The sequence below is a fragment of the Salmo trutta genome, chromosome 4, assembly GCF_901001165.1.
Source record: "Salmo trutta chromosome 4, fSalTru1.1, whole genome shotgun sequence".
NCBI classification, from domain to species: domain Eukaryota; kingdom Metazoa; phylum Chordata; class Actinopteri; order Salmoniformes; family Salmonidae; genus Salmo; species Salmo trutta.
The window spans coordinates 35,940,352-35,954,151 of record NC_042960.1 but is presented as its reverse complement, the minus strand read 5'-3'; the positions used below and the strand labels follow the sequence as shown (position 1 = coordinate 35,954,151).

Sequence of the window (13,800 nt, the reverse complement as noted above, 5' to 3'; positions counted from 1 at the left end):
GAGGCAGAAACAGACAGAGGTCTGAACAGAAGGAAAGGATAGGCGAGGGAGAGACAGATGAAGAGAGAGAACAAGGGAAAGAGGGATGAACAGAGCAAAGGAGCAGTGGAGAGGAATTGATTGGGAGTGAGAAGGAGGACGACGAATAGACAGGGAATGAAAGTGGAGAGAGCGAGGGATGGATTGATAGTGGTGGGTAACGTAATTCATTGGTCGTGTGTGTGTGTGTGTGTATGCTCCCATCTCCCATCACATGTGGTGATGCCAGTCTGTGCTAGCGGGCACTGGTGGTTGGCATTGTGTGTGTGAGGCGTGTAGAGTGTGCCAGCATCTCTGCAGGGTGGTAATAGAGACAGTTTGTCACTTGGTGGACTCGCACACACATCCACCCTGACCGCATCCCATAGCCTGAGGCCCAGTGTTTGACTGGTATTAACCCAAGAGCAGAGCCTTTTCCAGGGGATTAATAGGACTGATTCTGCCCTAGCGCAAACCCAATGAACTGTTCTCTCTTTCTCTCTCTCTCTCTCTCTCTCTCTCTTTTTCTCTCCTCCTTTTTCTCCCTGCCCACTCCTTTCATACTTATTTTCGGTCTCTCAATAATTAATCTAGGTACATTTATGAAGGTCATACCAGTATTCTTCAGTAAATGCACGGTTGCTAAATATATAATGTGTTGCTTTAGCTACACCTCGAGAGCTGTAGAGTTGTGTTACGTTATCATGGAACTGCACATCCCCTCGTTGATTATCCCTCGACACACGGTATGACACAATACAACTTGTTTTGTTGGAATGATGTGTGCATTTTGTCATTTTCTAAATAGATGCACATGCTGTGTGTTGTTTGTAGGGCTCACTTTAAAAAGAGACTCGGTTCTCAATGTTGACTGCCTGTATAGATGTAGTTACATAAACGTGTGTGTCTGTGTGTATTGTAATCCATGGGTTGCAGAAGCACATAGTAGTTGTGTCTTATCTAACAACCAGTGTGTGTGTGTGTGTGTGTGTGTGTGTGTGTGTGTGTGTGTGTGTGTGTGTTGTTATCCAGGGGTTGCAGAAGCCGTGTCTGGAGGAGATCAAACACGCCAGGAACGCCATATTCAGCCCCTCCATGTTTGGCTCCTCCCTAGAGGATGTGATGTCACTGCAGAAGGAGCGTTACCCCGACAGCCAGCTTCCCTGGGTCCAGACACGCCTCTCAGAGGAAGTTCTGGGGCTCAACGGAGACCAGACAGAGGGCATCTTCAGGTCCGTACCTAACTCTCAGTCACTGGTACTAGGGAGGGAGAGAGGGAGGGAGGAGTTAGTTGTGGTAGACATGCCTGTCAGTGAATGTCCTGGAAGTCATCAGAGACCAGACAGAGGGAGAGCGATAAAGGAGAGAGATAAAGGGATTGGTAAGGATGGACATGCTGTGAGGAATGATATGTGAGGAGGAGGAGTCTAATGTGTCTCTGACCCCTGACCTCACAGGGTTCCAGGTGACATAGATGAGGTCAACGCCCTCAAGCTGCAGGTGGACCAATGGAAGATCCCCACGGATCTGGAGGATCCTCACATCCCAGGTAACACACACACACCGCACACACACACCCTAGGTCCTGATCCATCCACCCACTGTATACACTCCCTCTCTCCCTCCCTCCTACCCTCCACTAGCCCCAGGCCCTCTGCAGTGCTCTAATTCTCTCTGAGTATTAATAGCCCCAACACCAAAGCATGCTGGGAGCAATGTGCCTGCTGCAAAACTACAGTCATTTCAAAAAAGATTCCTTCTAGAAGGAAGAGAGCAGTCCTGGCTGTAGGTTGGAGAGAACCAGTTCGTGCTTTATTAGATCATTAGTCATAACTCTATTACCAGCACAGAGACACTTGGATGAACCACACACACACACACTCTTTCTCTCTCTTTCTCACACAAGAACTCGCTCTCTCCAACAACAAACGTTCCCAGAGCTTTAGAGAACGTTCCCGTAGCCCTTTACACTCATACCCGTAAACGGGTTGAAAAGGGCAGGTTTGGGCACTAATAAGCAGTTAGAAGATGACACTTTTTATTTTATTCATTTAACATATTCTTATTTACAATGACGGCCTAGGAACAGTGGGTTAACTGCCTTGTTCAGGGGCAGAACGACAGATTTTTACCTTGTCAGCTCGGGGATTCGATCTAGCAACCTTTCGGTTACTGGCCCAACGCTCTAACCGCTAGGCTACCTGCAGCCCCGTGGTGTCACACCCTGGGTTGTTCTGAACAGAATGAGCCTGTTTGTTTATTGTGCAGAAAATTTGCCGCGGCACACGCACCTGAAGGGACTAAATCCTATTCTCAACAGAATTGCGATCTGTTTCTCTGAATTGCCTTGTGAAAGCCTAGCATTGTAAGATCTGATTTTATAACATGGCATGTTGGCAATAGAACAAGCTTTCAAATCGTGACCACCTGACCCAGATGGCAATTTATAACGGACCGTTTTTGGATTGGCTAAACAACAACAGTAATTGTGCTATGGCGGGGATGCAGGGCTGTGTTGAAACAACTACAAGTGAGCTTGCCCTAGTTCCTCAACGGCACAGCTAGGAGAGCTCCAAAAAGCACCTTACAGTTGAAGGCTCTTCTTTGAGTCATAAAAGTGCATTGAAATTGCTTAGGATGTTTGCACACTTTGGAGAGGTGTGTCCACTTGGAGACACCAGTTAGTCCTCTCGCTCAAATCCTTTTCATTTTTTTTGTCTTATGTTGCACCTACCCCACATTTTCCAGGAATAGACTTATCATGTTACTTAATGTATCCAGAGTATTTTCAATTTTCGTTATCAACAAATGCGGCGAAAAGTACAGTAAACATAAAATCAACATTGTAATGTTTAGATTCAGTCTTGTGTCAGGTGAACTGTTGTGTACTCACCTTTGGTCTAATAATTGTCCCATTCTCTCCAAACTGTTCTCTTTCAATTGCTACCATGGATATGCTTTGCATATTTCTTCTGTAGCTAACATTTCAACTTAGGCCAATTCCCACGAGTGTAAAGTGTCAAGAGTCTCATTAGACCATTAACTAACGTTTTCATTGGAATGTTCCCATGATGCGCAAGTAGTGTTTCTAAGAGACTATTCACTTATTCACGTCAAATAGAACTTACCCAGAACGATGTTACCATGTTCTCAGAACATCGCATGAACATTCATGTGTCCAGTTTTCTGTCGGTTAGGAGAATATTCCATCAACGTCTCACCCCAAAACATTTCTAGACACGTTTCAGAGGAACGTTGCAAGAACATTTATGTGTATAATTTTTTATTAAAAAAAAATGCTTTACACATCACGTTGCCGAGACAATCAAGGCCCTGATTGGTGAACCACTGATCCATTCATAGCTCTTTGTTTGTTGGCAAGGTTACAGACACTCACACACACAGTGCTTTAAGCATACAGTGTTTTCAGCTTCCATATTTGACACACCTGATTATATTGTGTATGTTAATTTATACAGTAAGTATTATTCAACATGTCTTCACTTGGGATTTGAACTCACAACCTCTCGGTTCAATGTACTCCGATCTTCCTGTCTGGTATCAGTTCATTTGATTATTCGCTCATCGTTGATTTCATTGTTTTCAGCAATTTGAGGGCTTTCTGTATAGTTGTCTAATGTTGGTGGGGCATATTAACCTGTTTTAATGATACTCCTGGATCACTATGATCAATAAAATGTTTTCTTGAGTGTAATTTTAACAGGAGCTGAGATTTACTTCGAAGTGCATTCACCTTATTGCTTATATCTATCCAGTTGTTTCAGATCTACAGATCTATCTTAAGGTTCCTTCTAGACAGGACCTAACTATACTGGCCCAATAAGCAAACGCCCTGGAGATGTCCCTTATTGGTACGGTGGTTAGGGCGTTTGTCATTGGTGCAGGTGGATGGGGTTTAGAGACCCACTAGGGGAGTGGCTCTCACATTCTTAGCAATATATGTTAATGCTCATTATTGCTGTTTTGAATTGCATTTATCAGATATTTTGATTGTTTCTATGGACATTTCGTTAGAACAAATATTTGTTCTATATCTTTGTTTATTACCGTAATGTGTATAGATTTCTCATCTTTCACGCATTTCTGGAACTTTGGCTAGCAGCTTTGTGCCTTTGTGCATGACCTCCATATGCTTTTTCAGGTTTGATATGGTGTTTCTGGATGAGGAGATCAATGCTGCCTTTGCCGAGTTTGCATTTGACTAAAATGTTGTTCTCTTTCTCCTCGATTAACTCAAAATAATGTGAGCATTTCCACAAGGAAAAGGTTAAGCTGCTATCTTTCTTTGATTTTCAGCTTTAAGAAACCCCCTTTTGGAAACGAGTTAGCCTACCGCTTGAATTCCGTTAGCGTGAGACAAGGCTTTAAAAATATAGGCCTATATTACACGACAGTATAGATATACTTCTGAAAGTAATGTATGGGTTACTTGAAAAAGTAACTGTAATCATTACAATATTTGAAGACAGTAACTCGTTATATTACTCCGTTACTCATAAAAGTAATACAACTGTAAGTAATATATTACCCCCAACATTGGTCCCAATTTATTCTGTTGCAATTTGTCTATTTTTCCACATTAAAACTTGGAGATGGAGCTCTGTGTTGTGTATTGTTCTGGTATAACTGGCATCACCATCATCGCTTAAATGTCAAATGTTAGAAAGTACAGACATGCTACTGTAAATATACACTTTTCTGATATTCTGAGAATGTGAAAACCATGTTCTAGGTGTGTTTCTATCAGAAGCAACACTACCACCTGGGCCACGGTTTCGGCAACAAATTAGGAATGTTACAGATAGAAATGCAATGACGAGAGCTGATGCAGTTCCTTATCAGAGAAACGTTTGTTCTACGTGATATATGTGATGTGGGTTTCAAAAAGACCATAGAGTTCTCTTTGAGATGCTCGGCTATCTAGAATTCTACTGATTCCCATCTTTCAATGAGAAACTCATTTGAATTAGATCAGATAGGTCTGTTCTATCTGTTGCCAAATAGTGAAGTTAACCTATATTGCTAAAAATGCAAAAGTAGGATGACTCCCCTAGTGGGTCTTGAACCCAAGCCATCAGTGACTAACACCCTAACCACTGTCCCGATAAGGGTTATCTAGGGCATGTGCTTATTGGGCCAGTATAGTTAGGTCCTGTCCGGAAGAAACTCTAACCCCTTCTCCCTACGCACTTGTGTAGAGCAGAAACAATTTGATTGGTGTAAGCAATAGGGTGAATGCACTTAGAAATAAATCTCAGCTCTGTTAAAAGTACACTCAAGAAAATATTCAGAGTATCATTAAAACAGGTTAATATGCCCTCACCAAAATTAGACAACTATACAGAAAGCCCTTCAATTGCTGAAATCGATAATGAGAGAATAGTCAGATTAACTGATAACTAACGCAGACATGGTGGCGTAGCAGGAAGATCTGAATGCTGTGAACCAAGAGGTGGTGAGATCAAATCCCAGATGATGGCATGTTGAAAAATAATTACTGTATAAATGAACATGCACAATGTGATCTTGTGTCAAATATGTAAGTTGGAAGCACTGTGTGTGAGTGTCCCTAAATCTTGCCAACAAACAAGCGCTGTGAATGGATCAGTGGTTGACCAATCATGTGCTTGGCAACAGTAACATGGCGCGATGTGTAATGAAACATATTTTTGGGGGTAGAATGTTTCTTTGGGACCATCAGGCGACACATCCTGACAACTGACACACAGCGATGTGCTTGCAACTTTCCCATGAAACGTGTCTGGAACATTAACATTTTATATTTCTCGAACATGGAAACCATTTTCTGTTGTATGTTTGGTGTGACGTTGATGAAATATTACCTCAGCCTTCAGAAAACTGAACACATGAATGTTCTTGCAACGTCCCATAAAACGCATCTCGAACACGAATGTTGTATATTCTGAGAACACTGTAAACACATTCTGGATAAGTTCTGTTTGAAATGTTCTCCTAACTTTAACACCAAAACATGCGTGTGGCTCAGTTGGTAGAGCATGGTGTTTGCAACGCCAGGGTTCTGGGTTCGATTCCCACGGGGGACCAGTACGGAGAAAAAAAAAATGTATGAAATGTATGCATTCACTACTGTAAGTTGCTCTGGATAAGAGCGTCTGCTAAATGACTAAATTGTAAATATAGACAGGTGTGTGCCTTTCCAAATCATGTCCAATCAATTGAATTTATCACAGCTGGAGTCCAATCAAGTTGTAAAAACATCTCAAGGATGATCAATGGAAACAGGATGCACAAGAGCTCAATTTTGAGTCTCATAGCAAAGGGTCTGAATAGTTGAAGTTGGAAGTTTGCATACACCTTAGCCAAATAGATTTAAACTCAGTTTTTAACAATTCCTTAGGTCAGTTAGGATCACCACTTTATTTAAAAAATGTGAAATGTCAGAATAATAGTAGAGAGAAGCATAAATATGAGTTGTATTTACAATGGTGTTTGTTCTTCACTGGTTGACCTTTTCTTGTGGTAACAGGTCACAAATCTTGCTGCAGTGATGGCACTCTGTGGTATTTCACTAAGTAGATATGGGAGTTTATCAAAATCGTGTTTGTTTTCGAATTCTTTGTGGATCTGTGTAATCTGAGGGAAATATGTGTCTCTAATACGGTCATACATTTGGCAGGAGGTTAGGAAGTGCAGCTCAGTTTCCACCTCATTTTGTGGGCAGTGTGCACATAGCCTGTCTCCTCTTGAGAGCCAGGTCTGCCTACGGCGGCCTTTCTCAATAGCAAAGCTATGCTCACTGAGTCTATACATAGTCAAAGCTTTCCTTAAGTTTGGGTCAGTCACAGTGGTCAGGTATTCTGCCACTGTGTACTCTCTGTTTAGGGCCAAATAGCATTCTAGTTTGCTCATTTTGTGAATTCTTTCCAATGTGTCAAGTAATTATCTTTTTGTTTTCTCATGATTTGGTTGGGTCTAATTCTGTTGCTGTCCTGGGGCTCTGTGGGGTGTGTTTGTGTTTGTGAACAGAGCCCCAGGACCAGCTTGCTTAGGGGACTCTTCTCCAGGTTCATCTCTCTGTAGGTGATGGCTTTGTTATGGAAAGTTTTGGAATCGCTTCTTTTTAGGTGGTTGTAGAATTTAACGGCTCTTTTCTGGATTTTGATCATTAGCGGGTATCAGCCTAATTCTGCTCTACATGCATTATTTGGTGTTCTACATTATAGACGGAGGATATTTTTTGCAGAATTCTGCATGCAGTCTCAATTTGGTGTTTGTCCCATTTTGTGAATTCTTGGTTGGTGAGCGGACCCCAGACCAGACCTCACAACCATAAAGGGCAATGGGTTCTATAGCTGATTGAAGTATTTTTAGCCAGATCCTAATTGGTATGTTGAATTTTATGTTCCTTTTGATGGCATAGAATGCCCTTCTTGCCTTGTCTCTCAGATCGTTCACAGCTTTGTGGAAGTTACCTGTGGCGCTGATGTTTAGGCCAAGGTATGTATCGTTTTTTGTGTGCTCTAGGGCAACGGTGTCTAGATGGAATTTATATTTGTGGTCCTGGCGACTGGATATTTTTTGGAACACCATTATTTTGGTCTTACTGAGATTTACTGTCAGGGCCCAGGTCTGGCAGAATCTGTGCAGAATATCTAGGTGCTGCTGTAGGCCCTCCTTGGTTGCTGGCAGAAGCACCAGATCATCAGCAAACAGTAGACATTTGACTTCAGATTCTAGTAGGGTGAGGCCAGGTGCTGCAGACTTTTCTAGTGCTCGCGCCAATTCGTTGATATATATGTGGAAGACGGTGGGGCTTAACCTCTCTTGGGTATGTGGGACGTGACCGTCCCACCTGCGGGACACACTATTCAACAGCCAGTGAAATAGCAGGGCGCCAAATTCAAAACATCAAAAATCTCATAATTCAAATTTCTCACACATACAAGTATTTTACACCATTTTAAAGATAATCTTCTCGTTAATCCAACCACATTGTCCGATTTCAAAAAGGCTTTACGGCGAAAGCATAGCATTAGATTATGTTAGGACATCACCTTGACAAGAAAAACCACACAGCCATTTTCCAAGCAAGGAGAGGCGTCACAAAAACCAGAAATACAGCTAAAATTAATCACTAACCTTTGATGATCTTCATCAGATGGCACTCATAGGACTTCATGTTACACAATACATGTATGTTTTGCTCGATAAAGTTCATATTTATATCCAAAAACCCCATTTTACATTGGCGTGTAATGTTCAGAAATGTTTTGCCTCCCAAAACTTCCGGTGAATGAGCACATCAATTTACAGAAATACTCATCATAAACGTTGATAAAATATTAAACTGTAATTCAAAAAATTATATATACACTTCTCCTTAATGCAACCACTGTGTCCAATTTCAAAAAAACTTTACAGCGATAGCACACTTTGCAATAATCTGAGTACAGCGTTCAGACACAAAACCACACCCGCCATTTTGTGGAGTCAATAAAACTCAGAAATAATATTATAAATATTCACTTACCTTTGATGATCTTCATCAGAATGCACTCCACAATAAATGTTTGTTTTGTTCGATAAAGTCCATAATTTATGTCCAAATACCTCCTTTTTGTTTGCGCGTTCAGTCCACTACTCCAAATGCAGGAAGTGCGCGAAAATGTCACGACGAAAAGTTTAAAAAATGTTATATTTACGTTCGTAGAAATATGTCAAACGATGTATAGCATCAATCTTTAGGATGTTTTTAACATAAATCTTAAGTAATATTCCAACCGGACAATTCCAATGTCTTCAGAAAAGAAAAGGAACACAGCTCACACTCACGTGAGGGCGCGCCTCTGAGCTCATGTCATTTCCTCACTCATCTGACTCCAGGCCCTCTTGTTCGCTTCATATTTACAGTAGAAGCATGAAGCAACGTTCTAAAGACTGTTGACATCTAGTGGAAGCCTTAGGAAGTGCAAAATGAACCCTAAGTCACTGTGTACTGGATAGGGAATCACTTGAAAAACTACAAGCCTTAGATTTCCACACTTCCTGGTTGGATTTGTCTCAGGTTTTTGCCTGCCATATGAGTTCTGTTATACTCACAGACATCATTCAAACAGTTTTAGAAACTTCAGAGTGTTTTCTATCCAAATGTACTAATAATATGCATATCCTACCTTCTGAGCCTGAGTGGCAGGCAGTTTAATTTGGGCACGCCTTTCATCCGGACGTCAAAATACTGCCCCCTACCCTAGAGAAGTTTTAAGCTGCATCCCTGTCTCACCCCACAGCCCTGTGGGAAGAAATTTGTGTGGTTTTTACTTATTTTATCCGCACACTTGTGGTTTGTGTACATGGATTTTATGTTGTATGTTTTTCCCCCAAAAAATGTCTCTCCCTCTAATTGTTAGCTGGGTCTCTCTTTCTCATACACACACACACACACACACACACACACACACACACACACACACACACACACACACACACACACACACACACACACACACACACACACACACACACACACACACACACACACACACACACACACACACACACACACACACACACACACACACACACACACACACACACACACACACAGAGATAACTGTAATGGTGTTCTTTTGCTCTGGTCTGTACTCTGGGTGATTGAGGCATTAGTGTCAGTGTGTGCTGGCCAGGGAGAGGGGTTTCTGTGTCTGACCAGTCAACTGTTTCTGTCTCTTGATAGGACTGTCATTTAATTTTTTTTTCAATTGACTTACACTGTAGAGATAGCTAGAGCGAACATATTACTCTTATTTTTCAGTCTCTCTCTCGTTCCAATTTCCCTGTCTCTCTCTTTCCAATTCTACCCCCTCTCTCTTCCTCTCTCTCTCCCCCCAGCATCTCTGTTGAAGTTTTGGTACAGGGAGTTGGAGGTGCCGTTGATTCCGCATGAGTTCTATGAGGAGTGTATCACTCACTATGATGACCCAGAGGCTGCAGTCAACGTTGTCATGGGCCTGCCTCACATCAACAAACTGGTGCTGTGCTACCTCATACGCTTTCTACAGGTAACACACACACACACATACACTATACTGTACATACGAAAGTCCAGTGTAAAAAGAAGCTCTCATCAATCCACTCCCTGAGCTTATTTATTTTAGGGACAGTGATTTACAAAAGTAAACCTTCAATAGTGAACATAGTAGCAATAGGATGGCTAGAGGCTACTGTTGATTGTCTGCTAAAAGAAAGCTACAAAAAGTCACCTAGCATTTATCTTGGCTAGCCTACTGTAGCTGTACGGTGCCTTCAGACCCCTTGACTTTTTCCACATTTTGTTACGTTGCAGCCTTATTCTAAAATGGATTAAATACCAAAAAATCTACACACAATACCCCATAATGACAAAGCGAAAACAGGTTATTAGAATTTTTAGTAAGTTTATTAAAAATAAAAAACAGAAATACCTTATTTACGTAAGTATTCAGCGCCTTTGCTATGAGACTCAAAATTGAGCTCAAGCAGGTAACACACACACACTATTTCCATTGATCATCCTTGAGATGTTTCTACAACTTGATTGGAGTCCACCTGTGGTAAATTCAATTGATTGGACATGATTTGGAACGGCATACACCTGTCTATATAAGGTCCCTCAGTTGACAGTGCATGTCATGGCAAAAACCAAGCCACGAGGTCGAGGAAATTGTCCGTAGAGCTCCGAGACAGGATTGTGTTGAGGCACAGGTCTGGGGAAGAGTACCAAAAAATGGCTGCAGCATTGAAGGTCCCCAATAACACAGTGGCTTCCATCATTCTTAAATGGAAGCTGTTTGGAACCACCAAGACTCTTCCTAGAGCTGGCCACCCGGCCAAACTGAGCAATCGGAGGAGAAGGGCCTTGGTCAGAGAGGTGACCAAGAACCTGATGGTCACTGACAGAGCTTTAGAGTTCCTCTGTGGAGATGGAATAAACTTTCAGAAGGCCAACCATCTCTGCAGTACTCCACCAATCAGGCCTTTATGGTAGTGGCCTGATGGAAGCCACTCCTCAGTAAAAGGCACATGACAGCCCAGTTGGAGTTTACCAAAAAGCACCTAAATACTCTCAGACCATAAGAAACAAGATTTTCTGGTCTGATGAAACCAAGATTGAACTCTTTGGCCTGAATAACAATCGTCACGTCTGGAGGAAACCTGGCACCATCTCTACAATGAAGCATGGTGGTGGCAGCATCTTCAGCAGTCCCTGATGCATTTTCAACGGCAGGGACTGGGAGACTAGTCAGGATCGAGGGAAAGATGAACGGAGCAAAGTACAGAGAGATTCTTTATGAAAACCTGCTCCAGAGCGCTCAGGACCTCAGACTGGGGCGAAGGTTAACCTTTCAACAGGACAACTACCCTAAGCACACAGCCAAGACAACACAGGTGTGGCTTCGGGACAAGTCTCTGAATGTCCTTGAGTGGCCCAGCCAGAGCTCAGACTTGAACCCGAACGAACATCTTTGGAAAGACTTGAAAATAGCTGTGCAGCGACTCTCCCCATTCAAACTGACAGAGCTTGAGAGGATCTGCAGAGAAGAATGGGAGAAACTCCTCAAATACAGGTGTGCCAAGCTTGTAGCGTCATACCCAAGAAGACTCGATGCTGTAGTTGCTGCCAAAGGTGCTTCAAAAAAGTACTGAGTAAAGGGCCTGAATACTTATGTAAATGTGATATTTTTATAATTATTTTATAATTATTAACAAAAAAATCTACAAACCTATTTTTGCTTTGTCATTATGGGGAATGGTGTGTAAATTGATGAGGGAACAAAAACAATTCAATCAATTTTAGAATAAGGCTGTAACAAAATATGAAAAAGTCAAGGGGTCTGAATACTTTCCAAAGGCACTATAGATATCTTTGGAAAAGCAGTTATCTTAACGAGGTAATGTCCTATTTTGAATATCTTAAAATGACATATAGTACATCATCCTCTCTACACACTCATGCTCACACACTCATCCACACGTTTTAACTTCACACATCACCCTCTTCCTACAGGTAACGCACACACACACACCCGCTCAAACACACCCATCACCATCTCTCTCTTTCTCTCTGTCCCTCTAACCCTCCAGGTGTTTGGCCAGCCTGCCAACGTGGTGATAACTAAGATGGATGTGAACAACCTGGCCATGGTGATGGCTCCCAACTGCCTGCGCTGCCAGTCAGACGACCCACGCATCATCTTTGAGAACACGCGTAAAGAGATGTCCTTCATCCGCGTGCTCATCCAGCACCTCGACACCAGCTTCATGGATGGCCTGCTATAGCCCCCCAACTTCAAAATGACCATACGACACGGGGCGCCTCCCTCCCTGCTATAGCCCCCCACTTTTCAACTACTCTACCCTGAAAAAAAACACACGGGTTGCCCCCCAATTTCGAATGTGCCCATAAATCCACCAAGGCCCCACCTGCCCCACAGACCCTGTTCTAGCCCCCCAAACATCAATTGGGATGACCAGTTGGGATACCTCCCAACTCCAACTACCCCCCGTATACCTTGCTATAGCCCCCAAACTACAACTACTGACCCCCAAACCATCCATCCACACAGGACAGGATGACCCCCTACCTCCCCGATGGAGTCCCAACCCAGCCTGACCCGGACCCCTGACCTCTAACCCCACCCTACACACAGGGACTTGTGTCTCACACACACTGATGTACAGGGTTACACACACTCACATAGAAATACTCTCACATATACATTTACTGACGCGTACACACACACACTCACTTGTATAGTACACATCCATACACACAATTTCTGAAATCAGGGTGTCGGACCACAAATCAGCTCCGAACCCAGAGCTACAGTCAAACTGCCATCAAAGAAGGTAGATAAATGAAGATGTCCCACTCAGGCTGTTTACCATTGATAAAAATGGTCACAGTTCCGGTCTGCTTAAGGGATGACTCTCTCTCATAAGTACCAATGCATTAGCAGCTGAGTCTGGTCTGCTTAGTTCATTGACTGTATATGAACCAGAAAAAAAGGAGGGCGTGAGATGTCTCACTTCCTCTTCTGTCTCTGCTGCCATGAAGCCTGTCAGTCCATCTGCACTGTTGTCACCAACCAACTGATGTCAATAAAGTTTTTATTTCGATTGTTTTGGGACGGTGGGGGCGAGTCCAGGTCAGGTGCTAGAGGGGATCATCGCAGCACTGCCAATCAACCGTGACTGTTGCAACCGGAAGTGATAGACACCCCTACAGCCCTTACCACCCATCCGCCTGGTACATAGGCCCTTCTCCCCCGCTTACCCCTCTGACCACCCAGACAACCACACAACCTCTACCCCTAGAGCCCCTCACCCCTCACTATCTACCCCCAAAACATCCTCAAGATGGCGCACACCTCTATACTCTCATACTGATATGATTTCTGAATGTCTAAATTGAGATCCGTCCACCTCTGTCTGTCTGTCTGTCTGTCTCTCTCTCTCTGTCAGAAAAACTGTACCTGTCTTTTGGACCTGTACAAAAGTATTTTCTTTAATAGCTGATTTGACTGGGTATGGATTAAAAATATATATATATTATTATTTTATTAATTGATTTGTTGTATTTTTAACTATTTTATATAATTTAATTTATTTATATTTATTTCAGCAATATTTCCTTAATGCCTTCTTCTTAGACAATATAGTGTGGAGTGTGGACATGTAGGCATGTATGTGCTTGTGTGTGTGTTTTCAATACCAATAGGGCATATACATCACATGTTAATA

The 13,800-nt window shown here is 42.6% G+C and overlaps 1 protein-coding gene across 2 annotated transcripts in view; it reads left to right on the top strand.

Annotated features, from left to right (window-relative positions):
• LOC115192299 (rho GTPase-activating protein 39) overlaps positions 1–13,065 on the top strand; it is a 167,815-nt gene extending 154,750 nt beyond the window's left edge. For both annotated transcript variants that reach the window (XM_029750631.1, XM_029750630.1), the window contains 4 exons: positions 1,051–1,250; positions 1,476–1,567; positions 9,910–10,079; positions 12,142–13,065. In XM_029750631.1, coding sequence (XP_029606491.1) covers positions 1,051–1,250; positions 1,476–1,567; positions 9,910–10,079; positions 12,142–12,336 — 657 coding nt within the window. In that variant the 3' untranslated portion in view covers positions 12,337–13,065. The remainder of the gene's footprint in view (positions 1–1,050; positions 1,251–1,475; positions 1,568–9,909; positions 10,080–12,141) is intronic.
• Positions 13,066–13,800: the final 735 nt, after the last annotated feature.